The following is an 18,605-nucleotide window of genomic DNA, read 5'->3' on the forward strand; positions in this document are numbered from 1 at the left end:
TCTCGCGTCGCTTAGTGCGGTCGTACCTTTAACCGAAAGGATCGTGAAGCAATGAAAACTGGTTTTTCTAGAGGAGATGGTGTACTAATCGCTGTTCAGCGTCGCTTTCGTTCATCCCTCCCGCGCATGGCTAATATGGATTCACTTCTGGACCAATTATGCGTCCTTGTACATGGTAAATCCAAAATCTTAATTTGCGCGTCATATATCCCGCCGAGTAGTGTTGACTCATTATATAAGGCGCATGTTAATAATATATCAGCAGTTGTCTCCAACCATCCGGACTGTAACATTTGTATTCTCGGCGATTTCAACCTGGGCTGTATTGATTGGTCGTATATGGACAACAGCCATGCCTTAATCCCCAAAGATGTTAATAGCTTCTTTGAATCTTACTTGGTAGATAATTTTCTAAGTTTAAACCTAATTCAAATAAATAGTTTTAGAAATCAACTCTTTAAAATTCTAGATCTTATTTTCGTTAATGATAATTTGAATTTTGCTGTAAATGAATGTCTTGATCCATTGTCTGGTTCTGGTATTCATCACGTACCTCTTAGTTATTAAACTAGAATTTTATAATTTTAAAAGTCTAGTCAAAGACCTAGTTTTTGCTTTAAACGCTGCAACTTTAACATTGTTAACAATGAAATTCTTTCACTAGACTGGGATTCAAATTTGCTAATAATGATGTGGTCAAAAGGTCGATATTTTTAAGTTGAAAGCTAATGATATTTTCTGTAAGCATATACCAGTTATACGTAATAAATGCTATAAAATTCCTTGGTATACCAGAAAACTAAAGAAGCTAAAGAATTTGAGGAATACATTTTTTAAAAAATACAGATTGTCTAATACCCTTGCTAATAAAGGAAAATACATGCAATATTCAAAAAAGTTTAAAACGTTGAATAATACCCTTCAACGCAATTATGTCCGTAATGTTGAGCACGATATCCAATCAAACCCCAAAGCATTCTGGCGTTATGTTAAATCGAAAAAGTCTATTTCAAGTCTCGCATCTGAAATGTTTTACAATGAGACTAATGCTTCCTGCACCCAAGAGGCGGCGGATCTCTTCGCGGACTTTTTCCGCTCTAATTTTGAACCTATCTCGCAATCAGCTGGTGATTTTGAAGCAAAAGCTGGTTCCTCTATCAATTTTGGTTCCCTCTCTTTGACTCTGGACGATGTGTTAGACGGCATCCTGCATATCAAAAATTCGCCGCAAATGGATGTAGACGGTTTCTCCTCTTTTCTTTTTAAGAATCGCTCTGCTTTTGCGTATCCGCTCTTATTAATTTTTAATAAATCTCTCGCTTGTGGTGAGTTTATAGACGTTTGGAAAGTGACTTCCATTACCCCAATATACAAAAGTGGTAATAAGAATGATGTTGCCAATTATAGGCCTATCTCCAAACTCTCTACTGTTTCAAAATTATTTGAATATATTATCAAGGAGAAACTATATTTTGCAGTAAAGCGTTTAATCTCCTGCGGGCAGCATGGTTTTATGGCTGGCAGATCAACAGTTACTAATCTCGCTGTTTTTTCAGAATTTTGTATGTCCGCCTTTAACAATCGCCTTCAGGTCGATACTGTGTATACTGACTTCTCGAAGGCATTCGACAAAGTCAGTCACTCAATTTTAAATTCCAAGCTGCAAAACTTGGGGCTTCATTCCGTTTTTTTAAAGTGGGTAAAATCATGCCTATCTCTCCGTAAATGTGTTGTTGTTGTTGACAACACCTGTTCTCGTTCTATTATTGCTTCGTCCGGTGTGCCCCAAGGTAGTATCTTAGGACCCTTGCTCTTTGTTCTTTTTATTAACGATATCTCTGAATGTTTCTCCTCATCTAAGTTTCTTTTATATGCTGACGACTTGAAAATTTTTACCACTATATCGAGTTATTCTGATGCAATCAAGCTACAGTCTGATCTCAATAACGTGGCTGCATGGTGTAGCAAGAATCGTCTTCATTTAAATATTAATAAATGCTTTCACGTATCTTTCTCCAAATCGCGGTCATTAATATCTACCTCTTATTTTATTGGTAACGCACGCCTAACTACTCTTGGCGAAATTGCAGACCTTGGAGTTATTTTTGACGCTAAATTTTTGTTTCACAGCCATTTAAATTACATTATTGCCAAATCTTATTCTATACTAGACTTCATTCGACGGTTTGGGTCAGACTTTACTGATCCCTATACCTTAAAATTACTATACACTGCGCTCGATCGGTCTAAGCTGGAATATGCAGTCTTTATATGGAGACCGTATCACGATTGCCATATCAAGAGGCTTGAACGCGTTCAAAAGAATTTTGTTCGTTTTGCTCTTAGGTCTTTGAAGTTCGATAATCCGATGCCTTCTTATAATGCTAGGTGCTTACTAATTGATTTAAAATCTTTGCATAGTAGAAGGATTATCCTTTCGCTCTCCTTTGTGTTTGACATAGTAAGTGGGGTGACTGACTCTCCTTTCCTTCTTGAGCGCATTTATTTTCAAATTATTAATTCCATGTAATCTGTAATTGGGAGTAATTTAATTCCTAAAGGAATCATTACGACCCTGCTCTGGTTCTAAGTACATAATCTGTAAGAAATACTGAATATTTCTAGATTATTTATTTGAATAAATTGAAATTGAAAAATATACGGAGTATACTGTACAAACTACCTGACCTCAGCGAGGTATTAGCGTAAAGTGTACAGCATAACAACAGCACCTAACGTCATAAACACTCAGATAACTCGTGGCCTGAACAGAAATCGCTGCTGTGAGAGAACAGTCATATCACCTGTCAAAGGGGTTTGATACCGTCAGCCACTCTACGCTACTAGAAGACACTGAGGTTTCGTCCCCTCTCGCAGGGATTAAAACGGTATTCAGCGAATTATCTGATTGGTCGACATTCGTCAGTAATTTTTAGACATAGCCAGAAAACCTAGAAAAATTTAACTGGGGTTTCGACAGGATAGTGTCCTGTCCCCGCTGCTGTTTAATTATTACATATCAAAGCTCCCTCAACCTCCATAATGTCTCAATTGCCTCTTATGCTGGCGACTGCTCGATAATGGCGTCCGGGAATGGAATTGATTATTTGTGCTAGATAGTAAACAGTTACCTCTTCGAACTTTCTCGCTTCTTCACTACAATGAGCCTAACCTTCTTCCCTACGAAATCCTCGGCAACCCTTTTTACCACCTTGACAAAGGAGTACAGACTACAACATTGCACAACATTGGCATTATCTACTGTCGTGCTGAAATAAGTAAGCGACGAAAATCGTCGAAAACTATACAGTGCTGCCAAGTTTTTCCGTTTTAATACACTAGTCGAGTGGAAGTTTTAGGCAATGACATGAAAAATTCGATACGATTCGACTATCGAAAAACGACTTGCGTCCGAGATGATGGTGTTTAGCTAGGAATTCACGTCGATGGCGAACCAGTCCCGACCTAAAATTCTCGGAGGTAGCTTCGATAGTCTGGGGCTGGATTCTGTAACTTAGTTTTTAAGTGTACACTGAAAATTGTGTACACTCTTCATTTTCGCGATTCAGGAAGTGTGAGAATGAGCTTTAGCTATCAAAATTGAGTACACTTCTCTTCCGAAAAACTCACTGAATTATATTCGGTGAGTTTTTGGTTGTGAGTTTTGCACTCGGTTTATACTACATTTTCTCACAGTTACAGAATCCAGCCCCTGCCCTCCTTCTCGGTGCTTACAACCGCAATTGTCAATAGAGTACAAAGCCCTCAAGTTGCTTGCCGGCAACACTTGGGGCAAAGATGTTCCCACGACAGTCGGGCGTACGTAACCGGAACGACCCAGATTTATATCTCTTTAAAACTCTTTTGGGAATCAGTATGCTGTTGTAACAACCTGGGGGAAAAGACAAAGAAACGATATTGACCACATACAAGGCAATTGGCCGACCGGTTCTAAACTAAGCAGCGCCCGTGTACTCGCCGGGGACTAGCAGGATGAACGAAGCTACAGACATGCCAGAATACGTCTCTCCGGACCGCAACCGGGTTTGTTCTGATGTCGCCACAGCGCCGCCTTGATGAAGAGGCAGAATGCTCCTGGTGCACTTGCTTGCAGCGGAGCCCTCGTCTATACAAGTCAGAAGGCATCTATAAAAACTGATCCTAACTTCCATAAAACAACCTCTGGAGCCGACGGCATACCGACAGGCCATAAACGGCATACACAGGGAGTCGGTATCGACTTATGTACATCGACTGCCGTCCTGTGAATACCATTCTGGGAACACACCCACCTGACGTAGACAAGACAGAGCTTCGTCTGCCTAGGGAGACTCGTACCACTACAGCCCAACTTCGCTCTGGCTACTGCAGCAGGCTGAATTCTTTCTTTAGCAGAATAAATACAGCGTGTTAGTTGCATTCCCTCTAAACAAGCGATGTGCAGAGAGAGAGCTTTTACTCTGCACGCGCCTAAACAAAATCTATAAAGAGCTTAAAAGAGCTTTGCCCGCGGGCAAGGCGGTGCCCATCACCGCTCTAAACCCAACTCAACCAACGTCCCCTCCCTCTGATATATGGACAAGGCGATCTAGGCAGGGCTAAGTAAGCCGCTACAACAACAACTAAATAGTTGGCGCCCGATAGTCTGTGGTTTTCGGGGGCTTTAAATGAAAGTTGTTTTTGCCCCCTACTACATTTATGTATTTAATACTGATAAAAGCACTTCAGAGTGAATTTCAATCCCATTCAATTTGAATTCAAAATGGCTTTGGTTGAAATTCACTCGGAAGGAAATTCCAGAACTTGCCTGTATATCTAATTTATTGAGTTGCAACTCGCAATCAATAGAAAAGAAACACATTTTTTCTGTTGCTTAGTTTAAATAGTGAAAATGTTGATCTTTAATCATCGAATTTATCCACATTAATACATGGAAATTGGTTAAATACATATATGTATGTATATATACTTGTATGTGTATATGGTCGCGTAATATTCGCGCTTTTAGAGTACGTGTGTGTTAGTAGTTCTTTAAATTCAAAACCTTAAAATATTTATGTTAGTTAATTATAGTCAATTGATGGCAACAAGGCATGAATATTTGTATGTATATATTTTTAATGCATTACATATTAGTGTACGATGGATAAACACCTCCAGCAGGGGGAATGAGACGTTCCTGTTGTTCGCGATTGTTTCGAATATTTTTAAAGTGAGAATATATAGCCAGCCAAACATAAATGTCCAATGCTGAAAAAAACAGTAAATGTAAAATTAATTGTATTGAAATATAGTATTTCTATGAAGAAAAATTAAGTTCAATTTTATTTAGCAAAATTTATTTTCTTCTTCTTGGTTGATGGGCTACGAGGCCATGTTACTCCCGAGTTGTGCTGCTTTAATTAAAGTTATTCTTAGTATAGGAGATTGTGTTTTTAGGTCTTCGTTAATAAATTATATGGTGTTTTCACTACCGTAGTCGAGTGTTGGTTCAAGGTTACCGTGATTTACTGAGATCGCGCAATCCTTGAGTATGTGTTCAAAAGTTAGAGCACATTCTGGTGATCTTCCGCCACTAAAAAGTGTCTGGCACTGAAATTGGTTACAGCGACTCTCATTCGTGCTATTTTAATGCAGTGTTCTCTACCCTGCAAACCAAATTTCGCGAAAACTTAACGAAATCTTTAGGAGTATCTCATTTCTGTAACGATTTTTTTTATGAGTTTTCAAAGAAAATTATATGAAGTGGTTGACACGGGCTCGTAAAGAAATTTTTTACCTACGAAAAATAAAGAAAATTCTGAAAAAATTCTGCAAAAAATTCTTCACAAACCAGCATTATTTTCATTGCTTTACCTGACCAGGATATTTTTAGTTAGTTATTCAAAAATTATTTTATTTTTAATATCGCACTCATTTATTTAATGAACAAAGTACATATATACCAATCGAAAGCATAAAGTCCATAGAATGTGTTAAACAGATGAAAGAAAATTACTACCTCCTTTCAAGTTTATAATGAGAAAATATAAATTTATATTGAGAAATCACAAATTGATAATGAGAAACGTAAATTCATATTGAGAAAATGCAAATTCATAATGAGAAATGTAAATTTATATGGAGAATATTTAAATTGATAATGAGAAATATAAATTCATAATGAGAAAATACAAATTGATAATGGGAAATATAAATTCATATTCAGAATATAGAAATTGATAATGAAGAATGTAAGTTCATAATGAGAATATATAAATTGATAATGAGAAAATGTAAATTGATAATGAGAACACAAAAAAATTTTACAATGAAGAGCTACAAGAACATTACTCTGGAGTCTGCGAGCTAACGCCGCGATATTAGGTAAATCAAAGAAAACGACAAAGGACACTGCAAAAAAACTTTATACTATGCAATCACATTTACAACGCGAAATTAAGGGCTGTGACAGACGGCAAAGCTTATGCATATAATCTGGCACACATACGCGCATAATAATTTTACTATTACAGACGTAATGCGGATAAACGAGCCGAAAGGTCGCGGGTTCGAGTCTCACAGCCAGTAGAATTTTCATTTATTTTGTTTTGATTATTTTTTTTATAAGTTTTATATTTTTTTTTACGTTCTTGACTTTTTAATAAAAAAAAACTCTAAAACTTTATATTATTTAATAGTCAAATAAATGTGATATAAAATAAAGTAGATGAAAATAAAATAAAGTAAAGTTAAATGTATAAATCAAATAAAATAAATAATAAAACCAAAAAAAATTTCGCAATCGCTCCAACCGAGGATCGAACCTGACAGCTACAGACTTGTAGCCTGCAACTCTCACCGCTCGGCTACCGCGGACGCGAAACTCGCCCGCATTGTTTGCTTACTTGTACAAAAGATAGAATCTGGCCGTTTTTACCAGTGTTGTAATCGAAATTCCCCGAATCCAAGATGATTCCCAAAAATTTCGTGCATTTGTTCGGCTGCTTATTCGCATTTTAAAGAGGAAAATTCAGGGGTCAAAGCAAATAAAGGCTGTTTATGCAAATCATCGAGCCCGTTGGTCTACCCTATAAGGGTGGTATTATCACTTTCGAAGCGAATGAATTTGACGAAGCGAACGGTTTGGCGAAGCGAATGGATTGGCGGACGCAACTTAAATATACATTAAGAGTGTTCGCATGTACTAGCTTGCGCAAGTTCTTTGCATTGCGAACACTCTTAATCATGGGCTAACGCAGGTACGGGCTAAGGGGACGCAATGAATTTAGATTTAGGTATGCTTAGCGTTCACGGAGGTTTTGTAGAAAAAAATTAAATCATCACTAAAACAATTTATCGATTAGCAGAAGACACTCGAAGACTATTGTTTAAATAAACAAGTCATTTTTTAACAAAAAACAACACCGACTTCAATTAATTACCGTTAATTTCATCATGGTCCAATAATCGGATCTAAACCAAATTAGGATGGGACCACCTCTGAGGTATCACCTTTCCTTTAAAAAAGAATTATCGAAATCGGTTATGCGGTAAAATATGTATGTACATAAAAAAAAAAATATTCCGACGAATAGATAACCTCCTCTTTTTTTGAAGTCGGTTAAAAAAAATAAAAAAAATTACGAGTTTGGTGTAAAGATGAAGTCGCATTTTAAAATTTGCATGCAATTAAGGTAACTAACAAATTTGTATTTTAACTCTTCAATTAGGTCATAATAAACTGTATACAATATAAATTCCTTTGTAAGGCTTGGTACAACTCAATTGTTACAATAGCAAGTAATTTTTAAGCAAAAAACATAACCGACTTCAATTCTCATGTAAAAAATTAGAAGTACCGTTAATTTCTTCATGATCCAATGATCGGATCTAAACCAAATTAGTATGGGACCTCCCCTGAGGCACCAGGATATGAATTATCGCAATCGGTTAATGTGGTCCAAAGTTAGGCGGTAACAGACATAAAAAAATATTCCGAAGAATTTATAACACCGGCACACAAAAAAAAATTAGTGTGATGTGCATTTGACCGGACCTACCTATGGTTATGTATTTCGACCTGCAGAATCCGAATTTGAAGTCAGTTCGGCCAATATACCTCCTAGATTTCGAGAAAACATCAAAAACCCGTTTTTTATTGCCGATTTTCGCTACTTTTTACGTTTTTTTTTTTTTAAGTTTTCTCGAAATCTAGGAGTTATATTGGCCAAACTGACTCGCATTCTGTGGGTCGAAATACCTAACCATAGGTATGTAGATTTCGATAAGAGGCACAGAAAATTCGATAAGCTCACAAAAAATTCTAAATATTTTAATTTGCAGCGGAATCTTTTGCAAAATTCTTGAAGGAAGTATTTTAAAAGGTTGTTTTTCTCTCTTGTAAAAGTTCTACAAATGGACTTAGCAACTTTTCACTCTAAGCTAGCCATATGAAAGCCTGCACTACACTATAACTTTGTCCTCCAAAAATTATCAAGATTATTACTTCTTTCAGAAATATACCATTGTTACTCTGCAAAAATACTGTTGACCAGTGTTATAATACAGATAACTTTTATTAGTTAGTTATTTTGGATGAAATTAATTACAAAACATAACTGTTTTTATCTCAATCGTTTTTTTTTTTGTACAAAATAAATAATTATGTATAACAAATAAAATACGTACATAAAAAAGAAGCAAATTCTGTTAACAAAATTCTGTGGGGTTATTACAAAACAACTTATCGGACTTTGCACCTTTTTCTTGTTTTTTTGGGAGGCCATCCTAGTAAAACATTTTTTAAAACTTAAAGTTTTTCTTAAAAAGATTAAATACCATTCTTCTAAAATCAAAAATGATCGTCAAATAAGTTATTTTGACAAAAATTCATAGATATGTAATAGCGGTTTTTCATAAACAATTCTTATATAGTATATACAAATATCGATATAAGTAGGTATCGACACTTTCAGCCCGATACTTAGTTGGCATCGATACTTTATTTCGATGCTACTTCCAAGTACAGGTATCGATACTTCCATAGTTTTATCCCTATGCCAAAGTTGTTGGAATAGAGAGTATAAATGAAATAATTTTAAGTAAATTTATTAATTTTTTCTCACTTATGTTTCCTTTTTTGATTATATGTAAACTCACAATGACCTTTTACTTTAAAAAATTAAAATTCATGTTTATTGGTTGCGTATGGACTTCTTTGCAACTGTACAGAATAGTTTGCCACTGTTGTAGTGCTCAACTCTACAATAAACTTGTTTTATACTTTTCTTAAATTGTTCGATGGTCAAACTGCAGTCACCTTCAAGCCAGGATAACATAGTCATCACGTTGTCTTCAGTCAGCTGTTTCGGTCGCTTACCACCTCTTGGTTTTGCTTCCATAGCTCCGCTAACGACCCAGCGATAGGTCGTTTTATAGAGTACTCCCAATGATGAAGCCAGAGAGACACAGCCCTCCGCACTCTATCATTTCCACGACAGCCGGTTCTACTTACCGGGATGACTCGGGTTTTACCCGACCAAGGGCTGTTGTTTCGGCGATCTAAACCCGTTAACGTCGCCGAAATATCTCAGTAGTTGTTCGTCCATATGGCTACATTTGCTTTGTATTCTTCTGCTCAGGGCTGGCATCGAGTCAAACCCAGGGCCAGAAACCTACACCTGCTGTGCATGCCAAAGACGACTACACCACAACTCCACCTCAAGCAAATGCAATGCTTGCGACGGGTGGAGTCACCTCAGAGTCTGCTCGGGACTAAGGACCCATGGGCAGTGGCTCTGCAGAGCAGCATTCACGGCTAACCCCAGTCCACCTGAGCAGCTCAACACAAACACAACAGCACCACAAAACAACAAAACAATAGACCACACCACAACCTCGACAGGACACACAACCGCACCACCACCCACACGCCGCCGCCAACAATTCCTGGTTCCTCCTACAATCTACATGGTATATCAGACCAGAATATTCCGTAACGTGAAATCAGTCAAGTGCAAGTGCAAACCTACACACATTCCTCCCACCCCGTATAACAACAAGTCTCCCGAACCACATGAAGCTCCTTCAATTTAACTGCAACGGACTTCAGAGCAAGATCGAGGAGATAACCGTCTTCATGGGAAGGCATGGTATATTGATAGCTGCGGTCCAAGAGACGAAGTTGCACAGCAATTCAACATTGTTGTCAGGGTATTGTTATCCGGTCAGGCGATGCTGACCTCGAAATATTTGATCAGGATATCACCCTGATATAGGTGCGCTCCTCAGAGGCGAAAACCGTGCCTGTCAAACGATCGTAGGGGAACAGGCTTGGCTGAGCAGATAGACGATTCGACATTCTGCACAATGAACGACGACGCACCCACCAGGATTATGAGCAGCTGCTGCAGCTCGCCAGACATAACATTAGTCAGCGCTGGTCTGATAAACAGCGTATCATGGCGACCTATGCTGACTTTGGCATCAGACCATCTGCCCATAGACATCTCGATCGATAAACCAACCGACTTGCTTCCGCCGAACACCAAACCGATATCAACTTTTCTAAAGCTGATTGGAAATGCTTCGCGGAATTTAGTGAGAGCACCTTCGCTGCGGTCCCCACACCAACCGACGTCCACCTTGGTGAACGTAAGTTCCGCACGGTTGTCACTGCTGCTGCAGCTCACTTCATACCGACAGGAACATTACGGACCCCCGTCCAAACTTCCCCTGAAGCGGCTGTTCTAGCCGATGAGCGTGACAACCTTCGTCAGGCCGATCCCGGAAATACCCGTATAAGGGATCTCAACGCGGAGATTCGACAGCTTGTGAGCGTACGAAAGCGGAAAAAGTGGGAGGAGCATCTGAAGACTTGTAACTTAACCTCTGGTGTGAGTAAGCTTTGATCAACGGTGAGGTCACTGTCCGATCCGATGAAGCACCACGACACGGTCGAAATTTCTTTCGGTGACCATGCTTCGTCGGACCAGGAGCGATGAGCGAGCTATTTTAGCCAGCAGTTCATACTGCATCCTCCGGCGGACAAAGCCGAACATCGAGTGATCAGAAGGCTGCACAAACTGCCAACAACTTGTTCCCCCCCCCCCCCCCCTGTTTTCACTAGCGTTGAAGTTCAGGTGGCCATCGGTAAGGCGAAAGCCTCCAAAGCTATGGGCACTCTCATCATCCCAGAACTCTGGAAGATGGAGAGAGTGGTCCCACTGCAAAGGAGAATCTTATCGCCCTATAACACTCCTTTCCCCTGTGGCGAAGACAATGGGGGCCTTGCTGCTCCCGTATTTCACGAACCACCTGACCCCAGCGGAGCATCAGCATGGTTTCCGTAAAGTGCACAGTACAACAACAGCACATAACGCCATAAACACGCAGATAACGTGGCCTTGACCGCAACCATCCCTGTGAGTGAACTATTCTAGTGGCGTTGGACCTGTCAAAGGCGTTTGTCACCGTCAGCCACTCCACGCTACGAGAAGACATAGAGGCCTCCTCCCTCCCACAGCGGCTCAAACGGTGGTCGGCGAATTATCTGAATGGTCGACACTCGTCGGTAATGTTTAGAGACAAATCGAGCAAACTCTGAAAAATAAAACAGGGGGTTACACAGGGTGGTGTCCTTTCCTCGCTACTGTTTAACTTTTACATTTCAAAGCTCCCTCAACCAGCAGAGGGAGTCTCGATTGTCTCCTACGCCGACGATTGCTCGATCATGGCGACTGGGAATGGAAATGATGACTTGTGTTCAAAAGTAAACGGGTATCTCTCCGAGCTTTCTCGCTCCTTCACTGCAAGGAGCCTAACCCTCTCCCCTACAAAATCCTCTGCGACCTTGTTGACCACCTGGACGAAGGAGGTCAGGCTACCGCTGGGAACGCAGTGGATGAAGCTGCAGACGACGCAAAACATCGCAAAAAAATTGCTCTCGATTAAGGAGCACAACACAATGCTCTGCAAGCAGTTTCTTGTTGGGAGCCATAGACGTGGTCACCCAAATAGGCAACTGCTTGCAGAAGAGGCCTCGCCAAGGCACGTCAGGAGGCATCTCTACGAACTGACGGACGAAGTCCAGAGGTTCATTAAACAACCTCTGGACCCGTTACCTTATCGACAGGCCCTGAACGACATTCACAGGGAATCAGTCTCGAGTTATGTAGACTCCAGATCTGTGAATGCCGTTCTAGGCACACAACCACCGGACATTGACGAGACGGAGCTTCATCTGCCTCGGGAGACTAGAACCACAATAGCCCAACTTCGCTCTGGCGATGCAGCAGGTTAAACTCATACCTGAGAAGATTAGACGCAGATGTGCCAAATGAGTGTCCGGCATGCGGAGATACACCCCATGATTCGAAACATCTCTTCGTACACCCGGAAAACCCAACATCCCTAACGCCTTTGTCCCTGTGGACCGACCCTATTGAAACGCCGGGACACGTATAACTTGTTTTTGACCGATATAACATTTCCCGTTGGTTTCATCCCATCCCGATTTTGACTGTCGCATAGTGTTATTAGAGGCATTTATAAAGCTTTCTTGCCTGCTTCGGCCGCTGGCTCATTGCCAATTATTCCTACGTTGGTTGGGATCCATAGGATCGTTAAGCGCGCATAGAGAGACTCGGGTTTAAATGTGCGGACCTTTTTTTCTTGTGCAAATAACTTTGACCAATTTTCGAACTTTGCCTAGATTATTTGTAATTTTCTTCGTGTGCTCATTCCACCGTGGTTTCCAGTAAAGGCGACTCCCAATATTCGAATCGTTGTTTTAAAGCTTGTATTAACGTTTCTAATAAGGCTAACTTGCAGAACAGCAGGTTATCTATTTAACTCGAAGTTTACCGGTTAAATTGATAAATCGGTTAGGAGTAAAATTAGATTTAAATCGCCAAATCCTTAGCCCAGCAATTTTCGAAGACTAAAGACGAAGACAGTAAAATTTGTTTTCGTATTTGCAAGTTCGCGGGCGACACGACAAAATTTTCATATATTTTGATGAAATTGATTACTTGTTAAAATATTGTCTTATGTGACAAATTGTATGGTATGGTACATACGACAAAATCACACCAATCCTATACAATAGATAGTCGTATGTGCTACGGTAACTCTTATGGACAAATTGTTTAATATTTTGTTGATTTTTATTCAATTTATTTCGCAGGTGTACGAGCAAAAAATAATTTCAACAATTTCAGCCTTTTTATTACTTACTGTGTGTGTGATTTGTAGTATGTCATACAGCTGGCTAGCCTTTAACGTGAAAATATAACATACGACAAAACGACTTTATAAAAAAAAGTAAAAAGTTACTGAAAATTTCAGAAAATTTGGTTTCATACAAATAGTATGTACAATCAAGCATTAAATTTTGGCAAAAAGCGACTGTACAGCTATTGAGAAATTGTGACTGAATCTTTAACATCGATTTCCCAAAACCTGCCGAAAGTAACATACGACAATCTTTTACCCAGGCGACGATATGTATCGAAACAGCCACATTTATAGATGGAAATACATATCGTGTAAGAACACGTTAAATTTAGAAATCCCTCGGGTTACTTAACTCTGGGCCAGTTTTCAATGCTGCAAGAAATTGTCTGGTTTAGGAATATTATTACTCTGAGCTACTGAACTCTGTATTTACATATATATTTAACTCTGGGTGTGCTGCAAGTGAGCCTAACTGAAGTTCTATTCCATAATTTTGCTTCTTGTAAATGTGAAGAGCTTCTATTTACCAACGTATGACTGCGCCTGAAGTTGTTGCCCATTGGTGTATATTTGCGTCGAAGATATTTAAGCTTCTTCTCGCGTTATAATTAAAATACGAAAATTTATATTTAAAGAACGGATATATTTTAATTTTTTTTTTTCGAGCGCTACCTATCTCCAGTAACTTAGATTTCATTCTTTAGCTCTTTATATTCTCTTTATTTTCCAGAACTATTTTTGTCTTTTTCGCCTTTTTTGGTTTTTAGGAGAGGTAAAGTCCAAGGTGCCTATAAACTCGCTTACCTTCTCTTTCGCTGATTGGTGAGCAAAATTTCGGCAAATTAGATTTTGCTTCAATTCGTGTTAAACAGCCAAATCGACTGACTGAATACTTTTCAAGTACGTATGTATGTATGTATTCTTACCTACTTTTTTATTATTTTTTATTTATTTATTTTATTTTTATTTTTTGGTAATTTGTCAAACGATGAAAATATAATACTATATTTTTATCATAATGTACCATGTTATTTTATATTCTTAATTACTTACCCAAGTTAATTGAAGCAAAGATTATTAAACCAATATTAGATGAATATGACATCTGTACAGCTTCTACTACCAAAAGAACGTAGTACGTTGCAGCAAATAAAAGCGCAATGCCGGTATTTAAAAGCCATGGTAAAAGCAATAGATGCCGTTGCTAGAATTGATAAAAAAATAATAAATCTTTTTTTTTTAAGAATGCAGAAAATAAACAATTACATCTATGTATGTATGTACACATATGTATACGTATGTACATTAGTGTTCATTGGTGACTCACAGTAATCGTGCTTATACTTACTATGTAAGTAAATATATGCAATTTAATACACAATGCTTTTTTTGTATATGTGTTTAAATATAAGAATCCCAGTGCGAGAATGGGGAATGCATTATCTTTTTCTACAACGAAAAGATTAACGAATACGTTTGAGTGAAACGATGCATCGCATTGTAAACGAGCGGAGAATGTGTACCGGCGATCATTATTTTCTAAATCACCAACCATTCCATGCGTAGTTTTGAAACCACAAACAAAAAAAAGTTTGAGAACAAGTGGTAGCGCATTCGACTATTAACTTGTTGGCCGCGCGTTCAAATCCTGCGGCACGGACCCTTTTTTCTATAAATTCTATTTATAGTTTTATAAAACGACACGCGACACATTACTTTCCTAGGACATGCCTGTACAAAAATTTATGCATCCTGTAATGTGTAGGCTAAAAGGGAGATACATTGCTTTCCATGTTACCAAGCATTCCATTTTCCCAATGGGATGTACATACATACATATGTATGTCTGCCTGCGTAGGTGCATGCATTCATCACGTAAGAGTAAATACGGCTGCTAAGGGGATTTTTTACGAATTACACACTTACATTCATTTTTATGCAGTCAGTCAATAAAGTTTAGGTACAGCGAATTTTTTACAATACAGGCATCTATTTTTTAAATATTTCATTTTTCGCTAATTTTTGAAATTCTTGACGTTCGCAAGCAATTTCATTTTAAAATTTTGCACACAAACTCACACACATTCTCATTTTCAATCCCAAACAAGAACAACTTTGAAAAATTCCTCTTTTACTCTCAATTTTATATGATTTTAAAATGTTGGCAAACTTCAAAAAGAAACTAACTTACTATGATTTTATCATGGCTAGGACTTACCATTGGTTTTTGGCAAAAATTTTTGTTGAAGGTGTCGCACATTTTTTCCATATAAAAAAATGATCGAACATTATTTAATAGGGACAAAACGAGCGACACCTTCAACAAAACAAATTGCTAAAAATCAATGGTCTAGGACTTACCTCAAACTTGCACTTTGTTATACTAAAATTGAATGGGCTAAAAATTGTGTGCCGAACTTTTTTCTGAACAGTGTAAATAAAAAGTGCAATGTTTGAATGAATTTTTGGGGAGTTTTCTTTAATTTTGTACAAGGTTTGAACTCTAATTTTTGGGGTTTTTGTTGTAGAATTAATTATATTTTTATAAAAAACCAGCGAAAAATAAATTATTTAAAAAATAGTTACCGGAATTGTAAAAAATTCGCTTTACCAAAACTTTATTGACCGACTGTAGGTATATGTATGTACATTAGGGGGGTTGATTTTAAGGGTGAAAACCCCACCCCGCGCACTCTTATCGTTTTTAAGTAATTTGTTGTTAAGGTTGTGAAATTCACCAATTATGTTGATGCAAATTTCATCGATTTCATGCTTGAAATAGGTAAATGTGACTTAATTGTAAAACTTTTAATGCACATCAAAATTTTCTTTTAAGTAATAGACTATTTTTGTTAATTTAACCACAATAATAGATTTCTAAAAGTAGTAAACATCAGAGTTGTGAAAAATGCATTAATTTTTTAATGCATAGCATTTTAATGTAGACGGAAAAAATTAATGCATTCATTTTTGAAATTTAATTTAAATGAAAATTTCAATGCATTAATTCCGCAGAAATAATGCTAATGATTTTTTTGTATTAACATTAAAATGTTTAAATGAATGCTATTGCAATAATTTATTGCATTAAAATTATAACAAGCATTAAAAACTCATTAACTAATTTTAATTTGAAGTATGAACTGTAATTCCTAGCTACTTAAAACTTGCACTTTATTATAATAAAATTGATTGGGTTACACATCTGCATACCAAAAAAAAATCTGAATTAAAAGTTGACAATTTTCATGAAAATTTGCTGAATTTTCGCGAGTTTTGCACAAAGTTTATGAATTATATTTTTATGTTTTTTGTTGTTGATTGAACCATATTCTTATGCGAAATCATCGGAAAAATATTAGAATGAAAATTGTTGCATATATTGTGAAAAATTTGCTGTGCTAATACTTTGTTCCGGCAGTGTACTTGAAACTTGCACTTTGTCTTACCAAAAAAATTTGAAATTTTATGAACATTTTTTAAGTTTGATTCATTTTTACGAATTTTGTATAAAGTTTGCAAGAATGATTTATATGGTTTTAGTTATAGAATGAGCTATATTTTAAAAGAAAATTAACGAAAAAGATTTATGATGGAGAACATTTTTTTAATACTGTGAAAAATACTAAATTACGAATACTTCTGTGATTGACTGTAAGTGATAGCTGCACTTTTTATATGAAAATTTGCTGGTGGAGGTGCGAACAATTTAAACAACAAATTACATAAATACTGGTATTAAAGTGAAAATTTATGTGAACATATCTGTTTTTTAGCATCCTCGTAAAGTTTCATGAGGAAATTCGCGATAATTTTGCCAAAACACACACATGTGGATGTACACTAAAGTCACTATACACTAAAGTATATTGTTCAGTTAGACAAATAAATCGCAAATCATTAATTTGTTGTATTTTAAAACTTACCTTAATCGTTCCCAATATCAAACATATCGACGCAAACATATTGATGGCATTTAGAATCAAAAAAATCACAAATGCGACAGTCAAAACTGCAAAATAAGATAAGAAATCGCTTAACAAAAGTCTAAAAGGAAATTACAGATACGCAATTAGCCCCATATGTATGTATATGTTTGTATGCAGGTGTGCATAAACAGAGATATGACTAACTTGTACGAATTTGATCTGGATCAAGCTTTGTATTTTCCGGGGCCGATTCAATAATTTTCTGCACGATCTCATCCAGGTATCCCAAGCAAAACCCAAAAACCACAACAGATATCACCGAACCAACTGCTCCCAACCATCCTATTATCATAGCAGCCGTCTCCAGACGGAAGCAAAAGAATTGTTGCACCATTTTCACAAATAAAAGCAGATTAACGAAATTCCAAATTTAAGAGCGTCTCAAAGTTTCTTTATACTTGTCCAAGCCAAACAAAAAATATCAACTGTGAAGTTCCTGCTACAATTTTATTGTTGCATTTCATAATGCTTATCAGCGTAGGAATGCAGAAAAAACATCGGAAACATCGATGTTTTCTACTCGATTTATCGAATAAAACCGATGTTTTGGACCTTCCGATATATATCGATATTGTATCGACTTTTGTGTGCAATGTACACTACATATTAAAATTATTTTGTATGCTTCCAAACTCTGCTCTAGTAACTATTCTAAATGAGCAAATATCAGTATTTATGCACTATTAGAATATACGCTATATTAATATTATGCAAAAGGTATGAGTTATTTGCACAGATAAATTGCTAACAGAGTAGATATGTCGCAGTAACCATGTTATGCGCTGCAGCACAATGCAAGTATAACCAGCGCTTCTGTTTAGCTAAAGGTACATGGAAGGTTTGTCAGGTGTGGGGCGCGACAAGCCCTGACAAACCTGAAGATAATTTCAAGGCGAATTTATACAAGGTGGTGTTGATGGCGAACTTAGATTTTCGCCGCGGTACTTCCTAACGTCAAAATTATGTGTTTGTTGTAATCAGGGCGAATTCATATTACAACAAATACATCATTTTGACATTAAGAAGTACCGCGGCGAAATCTAAATTCGTCATTAACACAACCTTGTATAAATTCGCCTTGGATGATTTACCGCCCTATTCCCACAACACTGACAAAATTCATCATATGACTATTGTCACAATTACTGCGCCTAAAACACAATATACACATTGTTTCGCCGTTATCACTTACCGCCATATTCCCACACCACTGACAAAACTCAGCGGCTGACTATTGCCTTTACTACTGCGCCTAATACTATGCCGCAAATTTATTTTAAACTGTCGTATGACAATTGTCAGTTTTATTGTTATGACCTACTGAGTAAGTGACAACGGCGAAACAATCCGCCCTATTCCCACAACACTGACAAAATTCATCATATGACTATTGTCACA

The 18,605-nt window shown here is 37.4% G+C and overlaps 1 protein-coding gene across 1 annotated transcript; it reads right to left on the reverse strand.

Moving 5' to 3' along the window:
• Nucleotides 1-4,860: 4,860 nt before the first annotated feature.
• LOC118753498 lies at nucleotides 4,861-17,698 on the reverse strand. Its single transcript, XM_036488379.1, has 4 exons — nucleotides 17,352-17,698; nucleotides 17,145-17,230; nucleotides 14,272-14,422; nucleotides 4,861-5,250 (listed from the first exon to the last, which is right to left on the reverse strand). Exons 1-4 carry the CDS (start codon nucleotides 17,539-17,541, stop codon nucleotides 5,126-5,128), a joined length of 552 nt encoding a protein of 183 aa, XP_036344272.1. The 5' UTR covers nucleotides 17,542-17,698; the 3' UTR covers nucleotides 4,861-5,125.
• Between the last annotated feature and the right edge of the window lie 907 nt (nucleotides 17,699-18,605).

Source organism: Rhagoletis pomonella, unplaced genomic scaffold, assembly GCF_013731165.1.
Source record: "Rhagoletis pomonella isolate Grant_MI unplaced genomic scaffold, Rhpom_1.0 Rhpom_scaffold_02542, whole genome shotgun sequence".
NCBI lineage: Eukaryota > Metazoa > Arthropoda > Insecta > Diptera > Tephritidae > Rhagoletis > Rhagoletis pomonella.